General features: G+C 50.9%; 2 protein-coding genes across 2 annotated transcripts; both read left to right on the top strand.

Annotated features, from left to right (window-relative positions):
- The first annotated feature begins 9,785 nt into the window (after positions 1 to 9,785).
- Positions 9,786 to 11,426, top strand: FKBPL (FK506 binding protein like). Its single transcript, XM_004695159.2, has 2 exons — positions 9,786 to 9,875; positions 10,208 to 11,426. Exon 2 carries the CDS (start codon positions 10,286 to 10,288, stop codon positions 11,330 to 11,332), a length of 1,047 nt encoding a protein of 348 aa, XP_004695216.1. The 5' UTR covers positions 9,786 to 9,875; positions 10,208 to 10,285; the 3' UTR covers positions 11,333 to 11,426.
- A 456-nt stretch (positions 11,427 to 11,882) lies between these two features.
- Positions 11,883 to 25,443, top strand: ATF6B (activating transcription factor 6 beta). Its single transcript, XM_004695158.2, has 18 exons — positions 11,883 to 11,995; positions 12,376 to 12,455; positions 12,587 to 12,665; positions 13,178 to 13,269; positions 13,703 to 13,838; positions 19,819 to 19,904; positions 20,040 to 20,175; positions 20,294 to 20,425; positions 20,570 to 20,703; positions 21,326 to 21,511; positions 21,597 to 21,688; positions 22,906 to 23,085; positions 23,232 to 23,339; positions 23,512 to 23,593; positions 23,789 to 23,859; positions 24,050 to 24,161; positions 24,300 to 24,384; positions 24,780 to 25,443. Exons 1-18 carry the CDS (start codon positions 11,887 to 11,889, stop codon positions 25,007 to 25,009), a joined length of 2,130 nt encoding a protein of 709 aa, XP_004695215.1. The 5' UTR covers positions 11,883 to 11,886; the 3' UTR covers positions 25,010 to 25,443.
- Positions 25,444 to 27,288: the final 1,845 nt, after the last annotated feature.

Below are 27,288 nucleotides of genomic sequence, written 5' to 3'. Positions count from 1 at the left end.
TCAGGGGGAGGGGAATTCTGAATGAGAGTCACAGGAGGAGCTTCAACAGTAGCAGGAAGATTTCATTTCTGAAGCTGCATGACAGTGATTTAATTACTTTGTATTATTTGCCAAAGTTGAGAACCCTTGGTCTAGACCCATCAGCCAGCAGCTGATCACTCCCTCCTCCTTGAAATGCTGTCTCTACTTGAAATATTCTTTCTAGATCCAAAATCAAGACAGTATTTCCACTTCTGGGCCCTCCCTAGTGACACTACTGTGTTAAAGTATAGCCTCTGCAGCACCAGTGAGTTCGATTCCCAGGCCAGGGAGCTGACCCACATGGCCCTGCAGACCTCACCAGTCGCACCTGCTGCTCCCCTCAGCAGAGTATTTCATCAATCTGCCTGCTCTGCTCTCCACTTTGTCTCTGGTGAATCCTCTTAACCCCTGCACCTCTGGTCTGTACCCCCGTTCTTGTATGCATAAATAAATACATCTTTAAAAAAAAAAAGGATTTCCACTTCTTTATTAGACTACTTCATAGTCTTTCTTCTTCTTCTTTTCTTCTTAAATGTACTTATTTGTGCATACAGAACTGGGGTACAGGCCAGAGGTGCAGGGGCCATGAGAGGATTCACCAGAGACAGAGAAGGGAGACGAACAGGCGGTAAATGAAGTACACTGCTGAGGGGAGCAGCGGGTGGGTCAGGAGAGGTCTGCCATGCCATGTGGGTCACCTCCGGGGCGGGGAATCAGCTCATGCTGAAGTGGCTTTAGCTTTTTAGTATGCTACCAGGGAGGGCCCTCACTTTTTTTTTTAAAAGATTTATTTATTTGTGCACACAAGAACTGGGGTACAAGCCAAAAGTGGGGTGTGGGTGAGAGGATTCACCAGAGACAGTGGGGAGTAGAACAGGCAGGTCTACTAAAATACACTGCTGAGGGGAACAGTAGATGATACAGGAGAGTTCTGTTGTGCCATGTGGGTCAGCTCCTGGGCTGGGGATCGAACTCATGCTGCAGTGGCTGCTGATGACTTCATAGTGAAGTGCTTTAACCTCTTGAGCCACCACAGAGGCCCCCTCTTCACTTTTCTGACTTCATGCTGATGTAGTTTTGGAATCAGAAGGTTGAGTGCAGGGTCCTTGGGTTCACTCTGGGAAAGGTCTCTCCAGAGCTCCCTTTCAGTGGCACACGGCAAGATTCTCCAAGACACAGAGACTTCAGATAGTTAGATACATTTAAGGTTTATTTTAAAAGGGACAGGAAAGAGAAGGACACTTGCATAGGCACAGAGTTTTGGAGCAGAGCTGCTCCAAAAGTGACAGGTTTGCTGAGAGAGGCCTGCAGGCAGGCGAGCGGCCTTAGGAGAGCGGCCTACCCTGAGGGAGGTCAGTGCAGAGAAGCCCCAGAAGGTGCAGGTCACGGGCAGGCAAGGAGGCTGCTGCCCTGCATTGGAGAGAGTGGCTGGGAAGAAGCACCTGTATGGGCATATGTGGGCGGAGGACTTCGGCCCCTCTGCAGGGGACAGTGCTGGGTTTTATCATCTTTCCTTAGGGAGGGGCTCATCTACCTGTGTGGATGTTTGTTCCTTAATCCCCATATCCTCACCTTCAAGTCTGTGCTCTTGACACTCCCTACAACAGTCTGATAGTTTATAGTTGGATTAATGACTGTGTTAACCCCTTCTACCCCCTTGTATGAGACAGGTTCCTGACCTTGTATCATCTTTTCCAGTGTTTCTATTCTTATCCTCTATCATTTTCCTCTTTTTTGTTTTTTAAAGATTTACTTTATTTATTTATACAAACAGGAACTGGGGTAGGTACAGGCCAGAGGTGTGGGGAGTGAGAGGAGTCACCAAAGACAGAATCTACTGAAATACACTGCTGAGGGGAAGATGAGTCAGACCCTCACTAAGGTTGGGGAGCAGCAGGTGAGACTTGCTGTGTCATGTGGGTCATTGTCCTGGCCTAGGATCAAGCTCCTGCATCAGCGGCTAGGAAAGCTTCAGAGTGATGAGACTTACCCCTTGTGCCACCAAAGAGGCCTCTTCATTCCCTCTTTATTGTGCTGACTCTGTTCCACCCACTCTAGCTTCCTTTTTATTTTTCTAGCAATAAATTTAGCATAAAATCCAATTATTTCCTGCCTCAGAGACTGCACTCTTGTTTTTCTCTCCCTGGACACTCTTCCAGAAATCTCCCTGCCTGCTTTCTCTCACATTTTTGCCTTTGCACAAAGGAGGCTTTTCCTCATCGCTCCATTAAAAGCAGTACCACATACTCCTAGACATTTCTATCTATTCATTGCCTTTGCCTGCTTCCTATACTCATAGCACTTGTTACTGCCTAACATTTATTTTCCCTTTTTGATGTACTTATTTTTTTAGACTTTATTTACTTTTGCATAGAATAACTGGAGTAAAGGGGGTGAGAGGATTCACCAGAGGCAGTGTGGGGAGCAGAACAGGCAGATCCACTGAAATACACTGCTGAGGGGAGCAGTGAGTGAGAGAGGAGAGGTCTGCTGCGCCATGTGGGTCAGCTCCCTGGCTGGGGACAGAACTCAGCCCATCAGAGTTAAGTGCTGAGACTTAACTCCTAGGCTACCAGAGAGGCCTTGGTATACTTATTTACCAAATACTATCTTGTTGACAAAAACTGACATTGTAACTTACTGATTGATATTTATTGCTAATTATCTTCCCTTGAAGAGATGCATAGTGATCTAGGGCTTTGGGGCACTGCTTTTTTTTTTTTTCCCCAGAATCTAGCACAATGCTTAACACAGAGGAGGCCCTCACTAAATTTTTGCTGTGTGAGTTAAAAATGAGGCGGTACACAGAAGCCACTCAGCACAATGTCTAGTATTGTGATCATGTGCGTGGTCTGTGGTCAGGGCACTGTAAGGAGCAGCTTTTATCGCGGAACATTTCTCTGTGCAAAAGGCCGCCTTTCATGGCCTCATCCTGCCCAAGAACTCTGCCTACTTAGGGAAGCACAAGCAAAATGCTTTGGGAGGAAAGAGGGTGGAATAATTTTGACATAAGTCCCAACAGAAATAAAAACCACAGAAACCACCAGCTAAACAGAAGGGGGAATTTATTTAGCCTTTGGAGAGCTAGCATTTTTGTCTCCATGCTGATGATAAAAGACAGAGACTAAGTGAAGCATATGGTTCCATGTGGTGAGCATGGAATGTAGGAGAATGTGAGGGTGTAAAACTTCCAGTTAGCTCCAGGACTGGTGACAGGGCAGCAAGAGCTGGTATGGGAATACTTTAGAAAGCTGAGCTTGGGAAGCCGGGAGATGAATAACACTGGGTGTGAAGTGACTTTCCTAATCTCTCCTGCCTTGTGTTACTTCCTCCATATGCAATGACTCCCTTTATCTTTGCTGGTCAAAATGATGGCCATCCTCCAAGGCTTAACCCTCTGGCTCCCTTTCAGATCACACCCCCAACTGGAATAACTTCCCTGCCACTTAACACCTTCACCCTCGCACCTGCACCTTTTTTGAACTATGATGTTTTTTTTAATCACAATTTTAGAAATGTAATTGACTTTTTGAAAGGATTCATGCATTGACTGACAGCATTCCTTCTAGATATAGCAAGGACTTATACAAAATGGAGAGTATTTGTAGACAGAAAGAGGGTGCAACAAGGTATCAGTGAGAGAAAAGATCCCTGGGGGAGGGAAGGGAGGTGTCTGACATGCAGATCACCTCACAGGTGTTGATTAGAAAATTCCAGGTTGATTGGCATAGAGTTATGCTTTTGGGAGAGGTTGAAACTGCAACAGGTATGAAGTCTGCGTGGGGGCCCAAATGAAGGGCCCCACTTTTGATCTACTGAAATACACTGTGGAGGGAAAAGTGGGCCCAGGGCCTGGGGACTGAACTCCTGTTGTAGTGGCTGTAGATAGCTTCAGAGTGCTATAATTTAATCTCTTGTGCCACCATGGAGGCCCCTATTTTTAACTATTTTAAACACACTTTATTAGGCTACTAATGAGGAACTTTGTATTTATCTCCTTGTTTCATTGATGAATTCTGCATACTATGGATTATTATTTTTTTTATTTAATTTATGTGTAGAAAAACTGGGGTGTAGGTCAGAGGTGTGGGGGTGGTGGTGGTGAGAGGGTTCACTAGAGTGGGGAGAAGAACAGTCTGACCCAGTGAAGCACACTCTGAGGAGAGCAGTAGGCGAGACTGGAGAGGTCTGCTGTGCCATGTGGGTCACCACCCTGCCCTGGGATGGAACTCAGGTCATCTCAGTGAGAGCCCTGAGGCTTAACCTCTAGGCCACCAGGGAGGCCCAGGATTACTTAAAGAGTCTTCCCCAATTGGAGGGCAAGTGCCATCTGCTCTGTACGGGTGACAACACAGAACAGCCACCAGCTCACAGATTGCCTTTCACCAGTTCCTGAATCAGTTCCTCAGGCTCTGCCAGCCAGTGGGATCTTCAATCAAGGCAAAACAATACTCTTATGAACTGGGGCAGGAGGGTAGAATATGGCCAACTCTCTGCCACCTCGGAAGGAAGGGACTTGGGTAGAAGGAAGTGACTTCAGGAGTGCAAAATAATTATTTACAAGTAAATTATCAAAAATGGGGGTTTTCCTCAGACCAGTCTTCAGGCATTAAGGCATTAAGTGCCCCTTTAATTACTCTGAGGGAAAAATTGTTGCAGAAGGAAAATCATATTTCATAACCAAAGATAGCAGACTCAGTGACCCCCCTAGTCGTTCTATTCTCCCAGATATCTCTGACTTTTTTTTACTCAGAGTTTCCCATAACCTCACTCTTACCAGAGGTTTCTGGAACCTCTGCTCCTCTTTTCCATCTTTCTCACCTGAGGCTGTGGAAATGTCTTAGGCACAAGGTAAATCATGTCTCAGTTGGGTTCATACAATTTGGTGTTGGTAAGCTTAGTTACTGCAAGAGCAAAGAGGGAGTGAAAGGGGCTGAGTTGGGGTTGGGGGAACAGGTAAGATACCATGCCTAGTATAAGAACTCTGTACCCACAAATTGTTTATGGCCTGTCTGCTCTGAGTTCATTTTCCAACCCAAGGACAGGTCTGGAGGAGTGTGGGGAGCAGCCTCAGCAGGGGGTGGGTGGGCATGTATCCAGGGGGTGATAAGAAATTCTAGGGACTGGACATCACAGTCTCTGGCAGCGCAGAAGGCCTGCTCACTGCTGAACTGTCTGTGTTCAACTCACTATAAAATGTCCTCCTTGGTGGTGCAGGGGTTAAAGACAGTGCTATCAAGCATTAGCCAGCCACTGCAGCACCAGTTCAATCCCAGGCCAGGGAGCTGACCCACATGGCACACAGCAGCCCTCTTCTGTCTCTCCTCCTGCTCCCCTCAGCACAGTGTACTTCATCGATCTGACTGTTCTGCTCCCCACTCTGTCTCTGGTGAATCCTCTCACTTCTGTCCTATACCCCAGTTCTTGTATGTATAAATAAGTCGTAAATAAAAAAATAACTAGACAGCTGGAAATGAAATGTGAAGATGCTTTTTTTAGGGTATAAACCTCCCGATATTCCAAATTGCAGGCTGTCTGATTAGAGCACAATTTATTTTTTAATTTTTTATTCTTCTTTTTCTTTATAATGAGAATTTTTAAAAAATAATATAATATTTTTACATCATTTTGTGAATTTTTCCATGTCAGTTGTAGTCCCCATGGCCTTCCCATCACCAAATCACCCGTGTGCCATCACCATAGTCCAGTGCAAGAACTTTTTTTTTAAAGGATTTATTTATTTATGTATACAAGAACTGGGATACAAGCTGCAGGTTCAAGAGGTGAGAAGATTCACCAGAGACAAAGCTGAGAGCAGAACAGGTGGATCTACTAAAGTACACTGCTGAGGGGAGCAGCAGGCAGGTCAGGAGAGGGTTGCTGTGCCATGTGGGTCACCTCCAGGGCCAGGAATCGAACTTGTACTTCAGTGGCTGCAGACAGTTTCATAGTGCTGTGCTTGAACCCCTTGTGCCATCAGGGAGACCCCTAAAGCTTAATTTAAAGATTCAGTCCCTGTGTCTATTTTATTGATACTGAGCTGTGACAGGTGGCCTGCCCTCGAGACATCAGGTTATGGGAGCAGATAGGATGGGACTGAATCCACTCAGGGAAAAGATTCCTTTTCATTTCTTTATAAATGCTCTTCTCCCATTTTATTCTCAAATCTTTAAGGGAAAGAGAGAGGAGTAAGTGCCGTCTTCACCTCTCAGTCCCCACCCCAACAGGTCAGTAATTTTCTACTTGTCAACCTTTTTAAAAAACGTGTCTCCCTCTGATTCCACATTCTCTAGCTAGACCTGAGGATATAACAGTCCTGTTTTTTTCTCCTCCTTTATGATATGTTGGTGATTAACCTCAGAGAGCTGAAAGCCTGGCAAAGTGAGACAAGGGGCAGGGAGATGGGTGACAGCACGCAGTGGGAGCCGGTCAGCACCCAAGCCGTAGCGCTTCATGGAGGCACCTCTCTTTTTCCATTTTGGAGTCTGTCCCCTTCCATTGGGGTCTGTTGGGTCCCAGCTGGGATGAGCCTCCCCAACCACCCCCGGAGCTTAAGCACAAGATCATAATAGGAAGAAGACATCTTGCCACCTGTGTGAGTGGCTTAACCTTTGGGCAACTGATTAATATCCACCCTGATCGCAGTGGCACATGTGAGGGAGATTTCCTCCTGCCCCCAGGCCAACATCCTGGGATTAAGGGAATAAAAGGGAGGCTGGAAAGGATAAGAGGGGACTCTTCAACCTCGACACCCCCCCCCCCCCGCAGGGGTCAATCCTGTGTTTCCCAAGCTCAGATGGGGCTGGGGGGAGGAGCGGTGGATCAATAGACCTACACAGGTCTTCTTTGGGGACTTCTGAATCCTCCTATAAAACTTAAATTTTAGGCCCTCCCTGGTGGCGCAGGGGGTTAAAGCACAGCACTAAGACCCTAAAGCATGAGTTCGATCCCCGCCCCAAGGTGATCCACAGGGCACCGCAGACCTCTCCTGACCCGCCCACTCCTCCCCTCAGCAGTGGACTTCGTAGATCTGCCTGTTCTGCTCCCCACTCTGTCTCTGGTGAATCTTCTCACCACCCCTGCACCTCTGGCCTGGACCCCAGTTCTGTATGTATAAATAAATCTTTTTAAAAAAAACTTAAATTTATATTTTCAGTTCAAAAGTTAAAATATTTTCTTTTTTACATGATTTGGATTGTGTTTTTCGGGGTGTCAGTGCCTGTGTTTGTTTTTATAATCACAGCTGTGAATGTGAGTTGTGCCTGGAGTCTGGGAGCTGGACCCCAAGGTGACTGCTCAGTTCTTGTCTCGGCAAGGAAAAGAATTCAACCTGGAGACTAGAGTCAGGCAGAAAAGCAAGAAATGTAATGTCAGATAAGGACAGGAGGCCCTCTGAACAGACAGGGGTCCCAGTGGGTAGATTGCCTCTAGGGGCAAGAAGCATGGATTTATATATTTTATTCTAAATAAAGGAGTTAGTGTTCTGGTGGCATCGGAGATTGAGGATTGGCAGAATTTCAAGACAGGTTCTCATCTAGTTGATTCTGGCCATCTGTGGAGTCTGGAAGCCAGGGTCTTCTTGGCCGGAGGCTATTTGGCTCCTGGTATGCACAGATGGGGCCAACTGGCGAACCTCGGCCCACACAGGTGTTGCTGTGTGGTGTGGAGCAAACTACAGAATGTCCTTCATTTCAGCTTGTTTCTGAATGCGGTTTCCAGCCTGGGGCCCTAGTGGCTCTAACTGACTGCCTGCATGCCCAACTTACTTTCTCCTTCAGAAAGATCGCCTAATGAGGCAGATAACCATTTAATTTATTTCAGTGTTCACTTGGTTCTACTGGTGTCTTTGAGTTCCACTTACCCCCAGGATTAATTTCTTTTTTAAAGATTTATTTATTTATGCATACAAGAACTGGGGTACAGGCCAGAGGTGTGGGGGGTGCGAGGATTCACCAGAGACAGATCTACAGATCTCTGGGGAGAGATCTACTGAAATACACTGCTGAGGGGAGCAGCAGGTGGGTCAGAAGAGGTCTTCCACGTCATGTGGGTCAGCCCCCTGTCTGGGGATCAAGCTCAGTGCTGCACTGGCTGCAGACAGCTCCCTAAATCTGGGCTTTAACCTGTTGCACCACCAGGCAGGGCCCCAAATTAATTTCTAACTAGTTTTTTCAATGCCAGCAAAAATGTCTCATCCTTAGGAAATATTCCCTAATCCTTCACTCTCATAGGAGCTCACACTTCTTTATGCCACATAATGGCCCTTCCTCTGGGGGAGACGGACCACAAATTCCATGAGAGCAGGGAATGTTTCTATCTTATTTATCTATATATCACCAGTTCCTAGCATGTTGCCAGGAACACAGCAGGTACTCAATAAATACTTGTTAAATGAGTGACTGGAGAGATGAGACACAAAAGAAACTGAGTCTGTTGGAACTGAAACATACACACAAAGCAATACCAGAATGTTACAAAGCAATACATTTGTAGCACAGTACAGTTTCTTACACTTGAGAGAAACTGATCTTTGAAAGATCATTGAAGTGGATCTCTCAGTTAAGACACACATAATACAAATTAGCAAACTTTGGTAATTAGGGTGTAATGTAACCTAGACTTCCTTTCTTAGAAACTTCTGAAATGGAAAGGGGAAAAGGGAGGGAGAAAAGATGGATTAAGTTTCAACAGGAGCCTAGGAATTCCAAGAATCACAGTATTTAGCTGAGAGAAGAGATGATGGCAGAGGACTAAAGTTACTCTGGCACAGAACTGAGAAATAAAACTGGAGGGGAAAAGTCTAGGCTAGTGACCACAGGCACAGCACAAGAACAGGGTGAGGACTGCTTTGACACAAGTGTCTAATGGTGAAACTCCCTGCCCTCCTATATCTTTGTTGCCTGGGGTGCAATGGCAAACTCTAAACCCAAGTGAGGCGCTGCATGGAATTCTCCTTCCGTGAAGAACTGTGATGGCTGTGCCCATGCAGGGCGCTGGACAAGCAGGGCTGAATCACAAAAGGAAGCAACATCTTTATTAGAAGGAAGAGGACCAATTTTCCACCCATACACCTAGTGGAGCAGGTTATACTAGTTATACTAGTTATAGCTATAGTTAGGACAAACTGAAGGGCCACAGAGCCAGGAGAAAGGGAAGAAAATATTTCGAATCTTCAAAGTGTGGCCGTTTGAACAACAGCATATCATCCAGGAGCTTGCTGGAAACTTGCAGAATTACAGGCCTCACTGCAGACTTCCTAAATCAAAATACGCAACTTGACCATCTTCCCAGATGGTATTTGTGCATATCGGCATTTGAAAATCACCTACTTTCTTGAGAAGAGACTGAAAGGCAATGACCAAGATGAGGGGACATGTAAGACACTTCAGGTGGTTCCCCAATGAGCGGGGCGGATGGGAAGGAAGAATCTGAGGATTTATCTTGCGGCAACAGGACAGAGAAGGCGAAGGAGCCCAGTGCTGGTGGGTTCCCCCCAACATCGGGACACGCATAGCACCGGTGCCTAAGATCGCAGGTACAAGGACCGGCCGGCCGCGGGTATCCTTCACCTGCAGCCTCAATTCGCGCGGGTTCTCCATAGACGTCGCCTCCACGGGTTCGACACGGCCCAGTTCGGTTGCTAAGGCTTAGAGCTTCCGGGTGGCGGGGTGGGGGTGGGATGAAGTCACGGCCTAAAGGCGGGCCACTAACCAGACTTCTTCCTCCCCATTGGCTGCCAGAAATTTGACTCGACTCGCTATCTCGCGGGCTCCTGGGTGAGCTGTCAGTGTCTCCCCGCTGCCCCTGGATCCCCCCCGACCGTCCTCATCTCCTGGAGCCAGACTGCGAAGACGGTACGCAGTAAGCACTTAGCTTCGGAAGGAGAGGTGATCCCAAGGCTCCGGCCAGCGCTACCAGGCAGGGCGCTTCGGCCGCTGGGATAGTTTTGACCCGATCGGGTGTCCGTAGTTGAGGCGGCTCCGCGACCCGCAGCGAATTGTGGAAATTCGAGTTCTGCATGGGGTGGGGTGGGACGGAGTCGCCTGCAGGACCCAGCATTTCGGAGGAACAAACAAACAAACAAACAAAAACAAAACCACCAATAGGATGTTAAGGGCCGGGCCCCAGAAGACAGAAAAATAAGAATACTGCTATTGCCGTTGTCTTGATTTTTTTTCTTTTTAAGGTGCTGATCTAAACCTGGTCCATCCTATTCCGGCCAAAGTTGTTTACCCACAGTGGAAAGAAAGGATCGGGTGGAAAAATGGAGACGCCTGCAGTCAATCCAGTGGGAGAGAGGAACACCTCTCCGCCGCGATTTAGGGGGGGGGAATCCCCGACGAACCTTGATTCAACTACTCAGATTAGGCAGCAGCCCCAAACTCCTCCTACTGAAAGCCTTGAGTCGCGACTGAGTCCAGATCCAGCCAGCCAAATTCTAGAGCATCCTCAAGGGACTGGAGAACTGGCTCCAGGATTTGAAGGAGACCCTGATGAGTTCCATCGATCAACCAGTGAGATGCCAGAGTCCCTTCAAACTTATGATCTTTGGCACTGTCCAGATGGGAGCTTTGTCAAGAAGATAATAATCCGTGGCCAAGGCTTGGACAAACCCAAGCTGGGCTCTGTCTGCCGGGTATTGGTTTTCGGGCTTCCTTTTGGGTCAGGGGTGCCAGAGGGCTCGATAGAGCTAACTGTGGGGATAGGTCCATGGAGGGAGGAACCTTGGGGGGAGCTCATAGAGAAATGCTTGGAGTCCATGTGTCAAGGCGAGGAGGCAGAACTTCAGCTCCCTGGACACTCTGGGCCCCCTATCAAGCTCACACTGACCTCCTTCACTCCGGGGCGGGACTCTTGGGAACTAGAGGCCAGCGAAAAGGAGGCTCTGGCCAAGGAAGAGCGTGCAAGGGGCACAGAATTATTTAGAGCTGGCAACCCTGAAGGGGCTGCCCGGTGCTATGGACGAGCTCTTCGGCTGCTGCTGACTTTACCCCCTCCTGGCTCTCCAGAACGAACTGCCCTTCACGCCAACCTGGCTGCCTGTCAGTTGCTGCTGGGACTGCCCCTTTTGGCAGCCCAGAGCTGTGACCGGGTGCTCGAGCTGGAACCTGACCATTTAAAGGCTTTGTACCGAAGAGGCGTTGCCCAGGCTGCCCTTGGGAACCTGGAAAAAGCAACTGCTGACCTCAAGAAGGTGCTGGCCTTAGACCCCCAAAACCGGGCCGCCCGGGAGGAGTTGGGAAAGGTGATCATAAAGGCGAAAAAGCAGGATGAAAGGCTGGCTCAGGGTCTGCGCAAGATGTTTGGCTGATTAAAATCTAAACCTTAAAAGAGACAGGAGCCTGTGAATTGTGGTCTGTGCTGTGAGATTCTGGGGGTGACGAGAGAGGGAGGGTTTCATCCTAGACCCCATTTCCAGCTTCTGTATTCTTAGAGGAGGTAGCAGTGATCTCGGTGCGCCTCTTTCCTTTTTTCTCATTAAAAACCCATGCGGGTGACGTGTACAACGTTTTGAGGTGCTTACCCATCTCTGAAGTTATCCAGGAGTTGCCTAAACTTCTAATTTTGGAGTAGCCAGTCATGCCATGTGGCGGGCCTTTAAACGCTGGGAACTACATTTCCCAGGCGCTCCCGCGCCGCGTCCGGCTTGGCGCATGCGCACAGATGGCACCCCGGTACCGGGGAAGCGCTTTCCTCCTCCTGCCGGGCTCCCATTGGCCCGGCCTAAAGAGCCGCCTCTTCTATTGATTCATGTGCTCAGCACCTAGTTCTCTTACTGGTCCGTAGGGCTTCCGGGACGCCCCCGCTTTTTCCAAGAGTCAACCGATTAGTTGATGGGGAGAGGCGGACCTTGGGAACTGTCTCATGGTTGGGGGGGGGGGGGGGGGAAAGATGGCGGAGCTGATGCTCCTCAGCGAGATTGCGGACCCGACGCGCTTCTTCACCGACAACTTGCTGAGCCCGGAGGATTGGGGTCTGCGGAGTGAGGCCTTGGGGCGGGGAGAGGGCTGTAGCGCACAGTGCCCCGGAGGCACTCAGGAAGGAGGCAGAGGCCCAAAGAGGAAGGCTGGGCAAATACGGAATCCATCATCCAAAGGAGGGCGGAGCAGGGGGTTTCGTTGTGCTTTCGGGGTGATGCAGGAGTTGGGGAAGACCTCCGCCCCATGCGGAAACGTCGACTTGTTCCGGGGTCGGAGAGGGAGGGGCTGAAGTTCTTTGGCTGTACGCTTCACTTTTCAAGTGGGCGGGCGGTGGGTCTGGCTGAGCCGAGCCAATGAGGAATGGGGTGAGGCCCGAGTGTGGATCCCTAAGCTGCCTCGCCGCGACCCCCCTCACACTCCGCATCTCTTGCAGACAGCACCTTGTACACTGGCCTAGATGAAGTGGCCGAGGAGCAGGCTCAACTTTTCCGCTGTCCTGAGCAAGATGTACCGGTATTGTTCCCCCAGCCTTGTCTCGGTGGGTGGGAGTGGTCCCAGAACCAGGACTCATCCCCAGGACAGAGCTCACTGGAGCTACCCCTTTCCCCTCTCACTCCTGCAGTCTAATATTCCTCCTTATTCAGTTTGGCAGCAGCTCTTTGGACGTGGGGATGGATGTCAGCCCCCCGGAGCCCCCATGGGACTCCCTACCTATCTTCCCAGGTAAGATCCTTTGACTCCTTCATCCTCCCCGAAGCCCTCATCGTCCCGTTGTTTCCCAGTAACTACATAACTTCCCAGTCATCTCTGTTCTCCACTTGAGTGTCTATAACCTCTTACATGTGTTTCTTCCCCGTTGTCATGGTGAGGGGTGCTCACCCACAAGTCCTTGGATACTTTTTGGAGTCTTGTCAGACTCTGTTTCCTGGTTCTTTTCTTTCTTTTAAATATTTATTTGTGCATGTAAGAGCTGGAGTGCAGGCCAGAGGTCGGGGAAGGAGTGAGAAGATTCACCAGAGACAGAGTGGGGAGTGGAACAGGCAGATTGACTGAAATACACTGCTGAGGGGAGCAGCGGGCCAGTCAGGAGAGGTCTGCTGTACCATGTGGGTCATTCCCATGCCGGGGATTGAATCTGTGCTGCAGTGGCAGCGGATAGCTTCATAGTGCATCGGCTTACCCAGTTGTGTCACCAGGGAAGCCCCTCGGTAACTTTCTAACCCCCTTTTTTTCAGATCTTCAAGTGAAGTCTGAGCCATCCTCTCCCTGCTCTTCCTCCTCTCTCAGCTCAGAATCATCGCATCTTTCCACAGAGCCTACCAGCCAGGTGGGTGCCATCACTGTCCTGCTCTCTGTGGCAGGGATTCTGTTCCATTCCCTTCAGCTTGAGGTGCTGTGAGTCATGTGGGCTTCTTCTCTGCCTTTGCCATTTCTTTAATATCCTCATTTGCTACACCTCCACTCTGGTTGTCTAGAAAGAAAATGAAGTCTTTTTAATGTATGTGGTAGCTGTGGTGTGGCTGAGAAGTTAATTCTGTAACTGTTCTTGACTAAGTTGTCTACTCAAAGGCAATATTTGAAGTTATGAGACTTCACCCACTTTCCCAAGAATAAAGTACAAAGAACAAGGGGCCAGATACAGCTTAGGGAGATGCTGATGATTTGTCAACTGTAAAGGTTTTGTTCTTGCTCTTACTCTGAACACCTCCCTCATTTTCATACTTTCTGACCCCTTCTGCTTCACCCCAACTCTCACCCAGACTCCTGGCCCAGGAGATGTGCTGGTTGTGAAGACAGAGTCCTTAGAACCCCCCCTCTGCCTCCTGGGAGATGATCCAACATTGCCATTTGAAACTGTCCAGATCAATGTGGGCCCCAGCTCTGATGATCCCACAGGTATGAGCGGCCAGCCACTGTTCTATCAGAGCAGAGTGTGTGTGGTTATGGGTAGTCAGGGCAGGGGGTGTAGGCAGTGGGACAGGAGGGAAAAGTGGGAGGGGAAATGGCAGATAACCAGGAGAAGTTGGGGGGATAATAGGAAACCACGCTGAGCACTAAAGATGGGGATGGTCTTTCTTTCTATTTCTTGTTCTAAGTATCATGTTATATGATTTATTATTTTTTAAACGATATATTTATTTATGTATACATGAACTAGAGCAGAGGTATGGGGGTGAGAGGGTTTACCAGAGACAGAATGGGGAGCAGAACAGGCAGATCTACTGAATTACACTGCTGAGAGGAGCAGCGGGTGGGTCAGGCAGGGTCTGCCATGCCATGTGGGTGAGCTCCCTGGTCCGGAATCAAACTTGTGCTGTAGTGGCTGCACAGAGATCTTAAGTGCTTTGCTCCAACCTGTTGTGCCACCAGGGAGGGCCTCTCCTGTTGTGTGATTTAACCTTCTGTTGCTTTGCATTTATTTTTAAAGATTTATTTTTATTCATTTATGCATACAAGAACTGGGATGTAGGCCAGAGGTGGAGGTGGGGGGATGTGAGAAGATTCACCAGAGTGGGAGCAGAACAGGCAGATCTACTGAAATATATTGCTGAGGGGAGCAGGGGTGAGACAGGAGAGGTCTGCTGTGTCATGTGGGTCAGTTCCCTGGCTGGGGATTGATCTCATGCGGCAGTGGCTGCCAATAGCTTAATAACACTGAGACTTTAACTTCTGTACCACCAGGGAGGCCCTGCTTTGCATCAAAAAAAAATTTGTAGACATTTCAGGCATATTATTTGTGTTACTTTTATTCAACCTCTTGTTAGATTATAAAAATTTTCCAAATTATAAAATCTCAAAATTATTAAAAGAAACTTGACTCTAAGTAAAGAAAGGAAGATCATCAAAAAGGAAATGCAAGTAAAGGTAAAATAAAGCTTTTACTTTTCTTATTCCTAATTGATCTAACATAATAGTTGTTTCAAAATAATAGTATGTATTTAGTTGTGATACTGAATGTGCATATATACACTTAGTATAATTATGTGTAAGTAAAATTAGTGACATCAGTGATACAAGAGACAGGAGGGAGAATTAGGAGTAGTTTGCTATTATAAGGTATTTGCAGTACCCATGAAAATGTGTTATTTGAAAGTAAATGTGGGCTTGTTGTAAATGTATACCAAAAAAAATTCAAACATATGGAAAAATCACAATACCATTTATTCAACTCCTGATTCTACAACTAACATTATTTGTGCTATTTTTTTTAAAGATTTATTTATTCATATAGAACTGGGGTACACGCCAGAGATGCGGAGGGTGAGAGGATTCACCAGAGACAGAATGGGGAGCAGAACAGGCAGATCGAAGAAGTACACTGCTGAGGGGAGCAGTGGGCGGGTCAGGAGAGGTCTGCCACGCCATGTGGATCTCCTCCAGGGCAGGCGGGAATCAAACTCATGCGGAAGTGGCTTAAACTTCTTAGTGCTGTGCTTTAACCTGCTGCGCCACCAGGAAGGGTCCTATTTGTGCTATTTTTTTTTTAATAAGCCTTTTTTTTTTTAAAGATTTATTTATTTGTACATACAGAAGTGGGGTACAGGCCAGAGGCTTAGGGGCGGTGAGAGGCTTCACCAGAGACAGATTGGGGAGCAGAACAGGCAGATCGATGAAGTACACTGCTGAGGGGAGCAGCGGGTGGGTCAGGAGAGGTCTGCCACGCCATGTGGTCACCTCTGGGACAGGCGGGAGTCGAACTCATGCAGAAGTGGCTTTAGCTTCTCAGTGCAGTGCTTTAACCCGCTGCGCCACCAGGGAGGGCCTATTTGTGCTATTTTTAAGTGTCATTAAGTTTAAATACTCAGATGTGTTTATTCAGTAAACATTTACTGAGCACCACTCCATGCCAGATACTGGACAGGATGCTGGGGGTGCAAATATGGGAAACAAGGATGGTGGGGGGAAGACAGGTACCAGTCAGCACAGGTGTGGTCATTCTAGCATAGAGGTGATCACAGAGAGCCGTGAAAGCACTTGCAGGGGGCATGTTACTCAGTAGGGGCTGGATGAGGGATGCGCTTCTGGAAGAAGGGCTTCCTGAGCTGAGTTTTGAATGTAGAAATTAGCCAGAAGAATGTGGTGACTGGCGTGTGGGTGTTAAGAACCTGCATCTCTCCAGAGTGGATGTGAGAAGGGGTTGGGGACGGCAGGCAGCCGCACAGCCTGCAGGACCAGGTGGCGACTCTGCTAGGGGACGCCTAGCTTTTGTCCTGTGGGTTAAGGGGCCAAGCAGTACAGCAGTGTGATTAGGAAGATGACTCTGGTGGCTGCAGAGAGGCAAAACTCCAAGGCAGGAGCTGGAGGACCGAGGAAGTGGCCCACATAGTCAGTAAAATAAGGTATTTGGGTTAGAGTTCGCAGGTGGCATGCGTCCTGTGACAGCAGGATTCGAACAGCAGATTCAAGTGTTGCTCTCAGTGGTCCTGCCCAACTTCACCTCCTTGCATAAGTTCAGTCTCACTGCTTAAGAATTGTCGCCTCTAAAGAGAACTGTCATCATACATGGCAGGGACTTCTCACTCAGCAGTTCAGGGACCTGCAGGCAGACTACAGATGGTGACAGACAGCAGGTGTGGAGTCTCATTTGTACAGATAGAATTCGTCACAAATTTACCAAGTCTAATAAAGTTCCAATTATAGTGGCTCAGCCTCCACCTGCAGCTCATGAAAACTTTGGTGGTGATCAGCAGCAGCCTCATAAATTGCAAATTGTTACCAGAATAAAAAGTGTAAAAAATATGGCCATTGGGAAAAAGATGTAATAAAGATGTTTGGATTATAAACTGCACTTATTCCTCTAGTTCATAAGACTATCCCTTCAGTGAATGCAAAACTGAAAGTAGTTAAATATTTTATGAGAAATTACCACAAGGACTTCCTCCAGAGGACATAGTAACATGTGTCTCAAGAGCACTGGGAAATTAGTAGTGGGGTAACTCTGCACCACAAGGCAATTAAGACCTAATGCCAGAGCAGTGTCAGATTAAAAATGCAAGTCATTTTTATTTAAAGGTGGTGGGAATTTACACTTTCATTAAAATGTAATTTAAATAGTGAAAAAGGAAAGATGTTTGGACGCCATGAAGTCAGAAGGGAGGAAGTAGAATGGACAAGTTGCAGTGACCCCTGGGCACTGGGGGAGGGGTGGGAGGGAAGGCCTGGGCTTCTGGGGTTTCTGACCAGGTTGGGGGTTACCATTTGCTGGGTAGGGATTGTAAGAGGAACCGGGGTTGGTGATGAGTTGGGCTTGTGATGTAAAATACCTTTTGGGTATCCTGGCATGGCCTCACTTTGGTTAAACTTCACCCAGAAGCTGAAAGGCAAGGGAGCCCAGTGAGGCAATCCATGCATGTTTTCCTCTCAGGCTTCGGAGCAGGTCAGGAGAAGGCGAAGAGTGGATTTGGAGGGACAAGCAGATCAGATCTAGTACACTATCAAAAGTTAAAAAGAGGGCAAACAAAATAAGGATTGAAAGTCTTTTAACAGCAAAAAAGATTGATGTCAATTATGCAAAAGCTAGGGTTACTAAAATCAGCTTTCCCCTGCTTTTTGGGTGTTTTTTAAAAGATTTATTTACTTATGTATACAAGAACTGGGGTGTAGGCCAGAGGTGTGGGTGTAAAGGACTCACCAGAGACATAGTAGGGAGCAAAACAGACAGATGTACTGAAATACACTGCTGAGGGGCACAGTGGGTGAGACAGGAGAGGTCTGCTGTGCCATGTGGGTCAGCGCCCTGGCTGAGATGGAATTTATGCTGCAGTGGCTGGTTTGATAGTTTGATAGTGCTGTGTCTTTAAACCCTGTGCCCCCAGGAAGACCCCTATTTGGGTGTTTTTTGCTTTTTTTTAAAAGATTTTATTTATTTATGCATATAAGAACTGGGGTACAGGCCAGAACTGTGGGGGTGAGAGGATTCACCAGAGACAGTGAGGAGCAGAACAGGTAGATCTCCTAAAATACACTGCTGAGTGGAGCAGCGGGCAGGCCAGGAGAAGTAATGTGCCATGTGGGTCAGCTCCCTGGCTGGGGATGGATCTTGTGCTGCAGTGGCTGGTGATAGATTGATAATGCTGTGTCTTTAAACCCTGCCCCATCAGGGAGGCTCATATTTGGGTGTTTTGTGGGTTTTTTTTTTTTTAAGATTTTATTGGTGCATATAAGAACTGGGGTGCAGGTGAGAGGTGTGGGGGTGAGAGGGTTCACCAGAGACAATGCCTGCAGAACAGGCAGGTCTCCTGAAATACACTGCTGAGGGGAGAAGTGGGTGGGCCAGGAGAGGTCTGCTAGCCATGTGGGTCAGCTTAATGGCCGGGAATAAAGTTCATGCTGCAGTGGCTGAGGACAGCCCCACAGTGCTGCACTTCGACCCCTTGCGCCACCAGGGAGGGCCTATTTGGGTGTTTTTTGAGGACCTGTACTTTACCCATCACTTTGATAGGCATGAAGCACCAGGCATAATCCTTGTTTTGGGGGAATCTTAGGAGAGTCCTAACAGATGATTTAAAGTTCAAATAGTGGTCGCCTCTGAGGAGGAAGGGGACCTGAGTGATGGGTGGACGGTGAAAGAGATTCACTTTTCACCAACTTTCCCTTTGTTTTTTTCGGTTTTTGTTTTCTAAAGATTTATTTTTATTTATGCATACAACAAGTGGAGTATAGGCCAGAGGTGTGTGTGATAGGGGTGAGAGGATTCACCAGTGATGGAGTAGGGAGCAGAACAGGCAGATCTACTGAGGAGAGCAGGGGGTAAGACAGGAGTGGTGTGCTGGGCCATGCGGGTCAGCTCCTGGCCTGGATCTAACTCGGGCCATGTCACAGTGGCTTGATAGTGCTGTGTCTTTAAACCCTGTGCCACTAGAGAGGCCCTGTGTTTTGGGATTTTTATACCATATTACCTATTCAGAACTAGAAATTGGTTTGACATTTTCAAATAGAAATATTGGAATTAGACAATCTCCTACCAAATGTATACTACCACATGTGCCTGGGGCAGAAGCTGGGCCTTGGATGGGTTTTGTTTTACCTACATGGTGACCAGCAGGTCTTACAACAGCATCGCCCATGACGGCACAGAGCTGCCGGAGTTTGGTGCTGAGGGGAGGAAGGGTGAGCCCTGCTTAAGGCCAGTTGAATTTAGGTGCGAGTGAAAGTGACCAGCAGATAGCTTGGGGAGCAGCAAGGGTTGAGGTGCAGAGTTGGCGTGGTCAGCATGGAGCTCTGTGATCGCCCCGGGCTAGGATGAGGTGCGATCCAGCAAGTTAGGGGCGTGGGGCTGTATGAATGCTGCAGACAGGCCCCCCTTGTCAGGGCCTCTTCTTTGCAGATGGACAAGGTCTCTGAGGAAAAAAGGAGAATAGCAAAAGCCTTGAGGAAAACTGAGCAGTGGTGCAAAAAATTTTGAAAGGAGCCATGAAAATAAAGGAAGTTAAGAGGCCAGAGGAGGGGCCCTCCCTAGTGGTGCAGCGGGTTAAAGTGCAGCACTATGAAGCTGTCGCAGCCACTGCAGCACAAGTTTGATCCCTGGCCAGGGACCTGACCCACAGCAGACCTTTCCTGACCCGCCTGCTCACTGCTCCCCTCAGCAGTGTATTTCAGTGGATCTGCTGTTCTGCTCCCCACTCTGCCTCTGGTGAATCTTCTCACACCTGCACCTCTGGCCTGTACCCCAGTTCTTGTATGTATAAATAAATCTTTAAAAAAAAAAAAAGAGGCTAGAGGAGACCAGCAGCTCCATGGCTTCTCCTTCTGCACCTCCTTCCTAGGACCTTTTGGGCGCAAGGAGAAATGACTGTGTCTCCAACTTCCCCGCCTTAAGCCTTTTCTCCAGTGTCTATCTGATACCCAGCTTTTTGTTTCATCCTGCCACCCCCAGATGTCCAGACTAAGGTAGAACCCGTCTCTCCATGTTCTTCCATCAACTCCGAGGCTTCCCTGCTCTCAGCAGAGTCCCCCAACCAGGTGAGCATCGGCCAGTCTGCCTCCTTGCAGGCATACCAGAGTTCCTCCCGACTCTCAAAGGTATGGCAGCTTTCTCTCCTTCAGCTGCTCCTCAGGCTCTCCCTGACTCACCTGTCTCTGGAATGCCCCACATAGGCTTTCATAGGGGAAGAGGTACTGGAAGTGAAGACAGAGTCCCCATCCCCTCAAGGGTGTCTCCTGTGGGATGTCCCAGGTCCCCCCCTTGGAGCTGTCCAGATCAGCATGGGCCCGTCCTCTGATGGCTCCTCAGGTAATTGGAACCTGCCCCCTGGTGGCTCCTCAGGTAATTCCCAGGCTCCCACACCTGGGAAACCCGGCAAAAGGTTTTACACTCTCCACAGTCCCGCCTTCCTTTTCTTTTCCTTCAGGCAAAGCCCTGCCCTCCCGGAAGCCAGCACTGCAGCCCAAACCTGTGGTGATAACCACTGTCCCTCTGCCACCCAGGGCTGTGCCTTCCAGCACCACTGTCCTTTTGCAGCCTCTTGTCCAGCCGCCCCCAGGTACTGAAGGAGAAGGGCTGGATTGACTTACCTGGAGCCCTCCACTATTGAGGGACTCAACCCTTGGGTGCCTGAGTGTGGGTGTGGCTAAAACACCCGCCTGATGTAAGTGCTCTGACCACCTCCCCTTGCTTACATGCCCAGTGTCTCCAGTTGTCCTCATCCAAGGTGCTATCCAGGTCCAGCCTGAGGGGCCAAACCCCGCTGCTCCTCGGCCTGAGAGGAAGAGCATTGTTCCAGCTCCTATGCCTGGGAACGCCTGCCCCCCTGAAGTGGATGTGAGTATGGGGTGGCAGGGCAGGGCCTGGGGGGAGGAGTAGGACCAATTGGGAAGAGAAGAGGAAAATCTGTCATGGCAGAGAGCTGGGCAACACATGAGGGAGCACCCTGACCTGAAGGGCAGAGTGGACCCTGGCTTAGACGCGGGTACTCTTTGCCATCACTGTAGGCGGAGGGGTTGGGGTGGGCTCAGTAAATCAAGGCAGGGGAGCCATATGTGAGGGTTGTGTTGCAAGAGGCAGGCTGCTTCCTGTGGGAGCACCACGTAAACTGTTGTGTAATCACAGCAACATTAAACTCCGTGCTCTAGAAAGGAGAATTGAGAAGGAAGAAGACTCTACCCAGGAAAGGAACTGAGGTTTCTCCAGGAACCAGGCTGAAGGAAGTTCTTTCTGCAGTCTAACTTCCCTTAGATGTGAGAAAGAGGAGCAGGGATTGGCTGACAGGCTTCCTTCCCTGAAATGTTTCAGTAGTGAAGAAAAACCGCTCTGGCTCTGACTGTGGGGTAGCCGTCAGGAAAGCCCGAGTGACTTGTGAGCCTTGGAATGGGTCCCTGGAGCTGGGGACACGCTCTCCCCCTCAGCCACCCTTCATTCTCCTTCTGACCCTCTGGGCGCCTAGGCAAAGCTGCTGAAGCGGCAGCAGCGAATGATCAAGAACCGGGAGTCAGCCTGCCAGTCGCGGAGGAAGAAGAAGGAGTATCTTCAGGGGCTGGAGGCGCGGCTGCAGGCGGTGCTGGCTGACAACCAGCAGCTGCGCCGGGAGAACGCTGCCCTCCGGCGGCGGCTGGAGGTGCTCCTGTCTGAGGTCAGCTGCGCCTAGGGAGGCCTGCGGGGACAGGAGGCCCTTAAAGAATAGGGGGCTCACTCCCTCGGTTTCTTCTGCCCCTTAGAACAGCGAGCTCAAGCTAGGGTCCGGAAACAGGAAGGTGGTCTGCATCATGGTCTTCCTTCTGTTCATTGCCTTCAACTTTGGGCCTGTCAGGTGAGACCTTCCTACCTCCCCAGAACCTTCCAGGTGGAGCCCACCCTCACAGCTGCCCGATCTCCCCACTTACGTATGGACAGCCAGGTGGGGGACCTTAGCGCCAGTTTGTAGCCATCCTGACCATCTTGTCCCATCATCTCTCTCATAAATAGTATGTCCTGATGTAGAGGATGATAACATTGTTAAAAATGGTGATCAGTGGCCCTCCCTGATGGCGCAAGGGGTTAAGTCAGCACTAGGAAGCTATGAAGCTATCAGGTCCACATCCAGTGCACCATGGGTTCCATCTCCGGCCAGAGAGCTGACCCACATGGCTCAGCAGACCGCTCCTTGCCCACCTGCTGTTTGCCTCAGCAGTGTATTTCAGTAGATCCATCTGTTTGCTCCCCACTCTGTCTCTGGTGAATCCTCTCACTCCCCTCACACACACCTCTGGCCTATACCCCAGTTCTTGTATGCATAAATAAATAAATCTTTAAAAAAATACTCATCAGGGCCCTCCCTGGTGGCACAACAGGTTAAAGTGCAGCACTGTGAAGCTGTCCACAGCCACTGCAGCACCAGTTCGATCCCCGGCCAGAGCTGACCCACATCATGCAGCAGACCTCTCCTGACCTGCCCACTGCTCCCCTCAGCAGTGTATTTCAGTCCATCTGCCTGTTTTGCTCCCCATTCTGTCTCTGGTGAATCCTCTCACCCTCTGCACCGCTGACCTGTACCCCATAAATAAGTTTATTTATGCATACAGAACTGGGGTACAGGCCAGTGGTGCAAGGGCAGTGAGAGGATTCGCCAGAGAGAGTGGGGGGCAAAACAGGCAGACTGACAAAGTCCACTGCTGAGGGGAGCAGTGGGCGGGTCAGGAGAGGTCTGCTGTGGGTTACCTTCGGGGCAGGCAGGGATCGAACTCATACGGAAGTGGCTTTAGCTTCTTAGTACTGCGCTTTAACCCACTACGCCACCAGGGAGGGCCAATAAATAAATCTTTAAAAAAAAAAAAGTGCTGATCAGTAAGTACTTGCTGGGTTAGGCTCCAGGTCAGGCTGTCTCCTGCCTCATGTTTCCTGGCCCCTCTTCCTTCCTTCGGCGCTACTCTCACTCGCACCTGACAGATGAACAGACCGGAGCCCAGGCAGGCCCTCTGCAGAGCCCTTGCTCTTAAACAGCCCCTGATGAAGCTGTGATTTCTCTTCATGCTCTGTCCTTAACCGCAGCATCAGCGAGCCGCCTCTGGCTCCTACCTCGTCTCGCGCCAGCGGGGAGGAGCCGAGGCCGAGGCGACACCTGCTTGAGTTCTCTGCGCAAGAGCCGGTTCACGGAGTTGAGGCCTTGCAGGGCTCTTCCCAGGTCCCCCAGGAGCCCCAGCTCAGTCCCACGGGCCGGCCAAGTTTCAGGTGAGAAGAGCACCTGCTCTCTTGGGGGTGCTGAGGGTGTGTAATCCCTGAAAGTTACCTTTTCTTTTCGAGAAGAGCCAGAGTCGCTCTCTTGCCATCACTACCTTCTCCATTGTCCGGTCATTGCCTCCCCCTGCGTATCCCAGGAACCTGACGGCCTTCCCCGGGGGCTCCAAGGAGCTGCTGCTAAGGGACCTGGACCAGCTCTTCCTCGCCTCTGACTGCCGGCACTTCAACCGAACCGAATCCCTGAGGTGTGGAGAGTCCCAGCTGGCGCTTCTTCCCTGTCTCTCCACGGCCCTCCACAGACAGCCTGGCTGTCGTGCGCCAGCTCTCACTGCCTCTCTTCTCCCTCCTGTGGGGGTGAAGAACGTGGGGGGGTTTTGGCCCAGCCCAGAGATGTTACCCCTTTCTCTGCTTCCCCAGGCTTGCTGATGAGCTGAGTGGCTGGGTCCAGCGCCACCAGAGAGGCCGGCGGAAGATACCCCAGAGGGCCCAGGAGCGACAGGTAGGGGACGCTGGCTTAAGGAGGGCCACTGAAGCCAGGGGCTCAGAGTCTTGGGGGCTGGGAATGGACGGCTCACGGAGGTCTGAGCGATTGTGGGCAGTGGAGGGTAGGTGTGAGTGGTGCCAACTTCCAGGGGCCGTCTGTCGCTCCCTTTCCCTTCACCCTCTTCAAATCCTTAGATACTTCTCCTTCCAGAAGTCTCAGCTGCGGAAGAAGCCACCTCCAGTTAAGGCAGTCCCCACCCAGCCCCCGGGTCCCCCAGGAAGGTGAGTAGGGGATGCTTATCTGCAGGGGCTCCTCTTGACTGAGCTGTCCTTGCTGGTCGCCTCTGCCTTGGCCTCTCTCTCTATGCATGGGGTGTCCTGTCTCTTCTTCCTTCATCTTCTTTCCCCGCCCCCGGTGTGACCTGGACTCTGGGTTTAGTCCCTCCCACATCCTGTTTCCCTACCTGCACAGGGATTCTTTGGGTCAGCTGCAGCTGTATCGCCACCCAGACCGTTCACAGCCAGAATTTCTGGATGCAATTGACAGACGGGAAGACACGTTTTATGTCGTCTCTTTCCGAAGGGTGAGTTCCGCCTCCCCGCCCCATCCTGTCAGCCTGGGCATCCCAGCAGTGTCTGTCTTCAGGCTGAGGCTGTGGGGTCGGGCCAGGGACAGGGCTGGCAGCACTCTCTGACCCTCCCGGCCTGACCCTGTTTCCTAGGACCACTTGCTGCTCCCAGCCATCAGCCACAACAAGACCTCACGGCCTAAGATGTCCCTGGTGATGCCCGCCATGGCCCCCAATGGTAATTCTTTCCCTGTGGGGTGCAGGGTGAGGTCCTGAAGTCGAGGAAGGGGGGACTTCTACTAGGGAGAGGCAGCACAGCTGTTGGGAGAGAGCTGGGGAGAGGAGTGGAGCCTTGAGAGACCCAGATGAGGTGAGAGAAGCGGGAAGCGGTGGGGAGACGTGGATGCAGGGAACTGCGGCAGGGAGGACGAGGCCAGGGTCCTCCCTCACTGAAGGGGCTTGGGTGGGTGCTAGGCAGAGGGCTGATGGGAACTTGGTGACTCCATTTTTTTCTCTTTTGTGTTCTCTCCTGTGACATCTGTCCCACCATGACCTTTTCATCCCTGCTCACCCTCACATCTCTGGCCCTCTTCCCTGCCTGTCCTCCCTGCTGCTGTACTCCCCTTCCCACAGAAACCCTGTCAGGCCGGGGTCCCCCAGGGGACTATGAGGAGATGATGCAGATCGAGTGCGAGGTCATGGACACCAGAGTGATTCACATCAAGACCTCCACAGTGCCCCCCTCACTCCGAAAACAGCCGTCCTCGACCCCCGGCAATGCCACTGGTGGCCCCTTGCCAGCTTCTGCAGCCAGCCAGGTCCCGCGGGCGGCTCGCCAGCCCCTCTACCTCAATCACCCCTGACCTCTAGACTCACACTGACTCAGCTGGGGGGTGGGAGGGGGGGCAGGTGGGGCTCTTTCTGATTTCCCTGATTCCTAAGCTTGGGGCACTTAGTAAAGGAAAGAGGGTGTGGGGCTAAGCACTTACTTGGTGGTGAGGGGGGTTCACCCTCATTTCACCCTCTTTTGGAACATAAGGCTCCTCTCATTTCTGTGAACCTCCAGTCCCTGTTTCTTCCTTTGAGGCTATTGTGGTTAAATTTTAGGGTACACACTCTAATCTTTTGTTTTTCTGTTTGGGGGGTGGAGGTGGGTGGGAATTCAGTCCCCGGGTGGGACAGGGAGATTTTTACATTGTGGAGCTAGCTGCAAGGAGCCAGGAGTCGCAGAGAGAAACCAGGTTTCTGTGTGTGTACACCTTCTTTTTTATTATTAAATAAACAACTTGGAGGGAGTTAAAGGAACTGTGGCTGCCTTCCGCTCATGAGGGGGCGTTTGGGGGAAAGTGACTTCTGTAGGGCTGGTGTCAAAGAACTGGGCACTGCAGACTGCCGGCCCTGGGCGGGGTGGGTGTGCCACCTCGTGTCACCCCCGCCCCTCCACCCCCCCCCCCACAGTGCTGGAGTATGTCTGTGTCTGGCAGGGGGGTCGGGGCGGGGGTGCCCGTGGCGTGACAGGCCGAAGCCTGCAGATCCCTAGAGTGTGTCTGAGTAAACAGGAAGGACAGGGGGCCCCACGCCCTTGAGGGTGAACAGCCTCCCTGGGTCTTCTGCACTCTAGCAGGTTCTCCCACCCTCCCTCACTTTCCAGGAGGAACAGCTCAAACAAACAACAGAGCGGGCCAGAGGGCTACGAGCCCAGAAAGGAGGGGCACCAGTGGAGCACGGGGTACTGGGAGGGAAGGGGCGCTGAGGAGCATCTTCCCAGCTCAGCTCCGAATCCAGCTAGAAGAACAGGGCGAGAGCAGGTCCGACTGCTTCCTGATTAGGGAGAAGTGGCGCAGGACAGGGTGAGGGGCTCGGCTTGAGTCTCATTCAACCTGGGGGGATCCCCATCGCAGCTCCTGTCCAGCGGTGCTTTGGGCCTGGCCCTTGCAGGAGTGTCCTGGGTCAGCTGGAGGGTGTGGGCCGGGCCAGGGCACTACGCCCAGATGACTGGACAGGGGCCACCCGGGCCACAAGCCCAGGCCTGAAGGAGGGGGGAAGAACCTCATGTGTCCAGCCAGGCTCCCCCTTCCCCATTACTGTGTTTGGGGTGAAAACAGACCAAGTAACTATGGCAACTTGGAACGAGGGCTCCCAGGAACTAGGCCTCTCCTCCCTCCAGGGGGCAGCCCTGGCTCCTCAGCCAGTGCTTCCTGTCCCGAGGTCCCTTGAGCCTGATCCAGGCGGGGAGTGCGAAGGAAACAAGGCTGTGGGAGGCGGATGGCTGAGTGATCCCCTGCTTTGCCTTTTATCAAGGGGTGTCCCTCAAGCACAGCCTGAGTTTCCTGTGAGGTGGAGACTCCCACCGCTTCCGGGTTGATGCGAGGACGGAAGGTGCTCACGTGCTGGCCTAGTAGGGGCCCCTCTTCCTCTGCTCCTTCCTCCATCTCTGGTGCCCTTTTCTCCTTGCAGCTTCTTTTCCCTCTGGGTCAGCCCCTGTCTCATTGTCCCATTGCCTTTGCCCAGTTCTAGCACAGGAAAATGCTTGAGGTGCTGGCGTTTCTGGGGGACATGCACTGCCTCTGGCTTGGTGTCAGGGAGCTTGGCGCTTTGCTGTGAACTGGGAGTTGGACCCTTGGTCTAGGGAGTGGGTTGGTGGGAAGGGGCAGGAGGAGTGTGGAGAATGAGGGTAGAGGTGAGGGACAAGGGAGGGACGGGGCAGGATGACGTGAGGAAGGAAAGCAGCACGAGGAGGGGTGATGCAGGGGGTGGTGGGGCTAGGTGCACCAGCCTCGGGCTGCACCCTGCAGACCCCTGTGCACCCCCAGCCCAACTCTGCCGCCCAGGCCAGCAAACCTGCCACAGTCACAGGTATCTCCTGCCTCCGGCCTCAGGCCTGTCCTTCTCTTGGCTGATTTCCTTCCTTATCACCCTGACCAGTCCCTCCCTTCCTTGGGCTCTGGACATCCTTCCTCCTTTGCTTCGCCCTCTTCCCCGCCACAAGGCCACTTCTCTTCTTGACCTTTATTCTGGGTGCATCGTTCTGCTCCCTGCCCTGTAGTCTTCCCCCTTCCACCTCCCCCTCACTCTCCCTTCCTTTCTCTTTCTTGGTCTGCTCTTCTCCTGCCTGACCCTTGCTTCCTCCTCCCTTCCCGTG

The sequence above is a fragment of the Condylura cristata genome, unplaced genomic scaffold, assembly GCF_000260355.1.
Source record: "Condylura cristata isolate star-nosed mole 26May11 unplaced genomic scaffold, ConCri1.0 scaffold00055, whole genome shotgun sequence".
NCBI lineage: Eukaryota > Metazoa > Chordata > Mammalia > Eulipotyphla > Talpidae > Condylura > Condylura cristata.
This window is presented reverse-complemented; position numbering and strand designations above follow the sequence as displayed.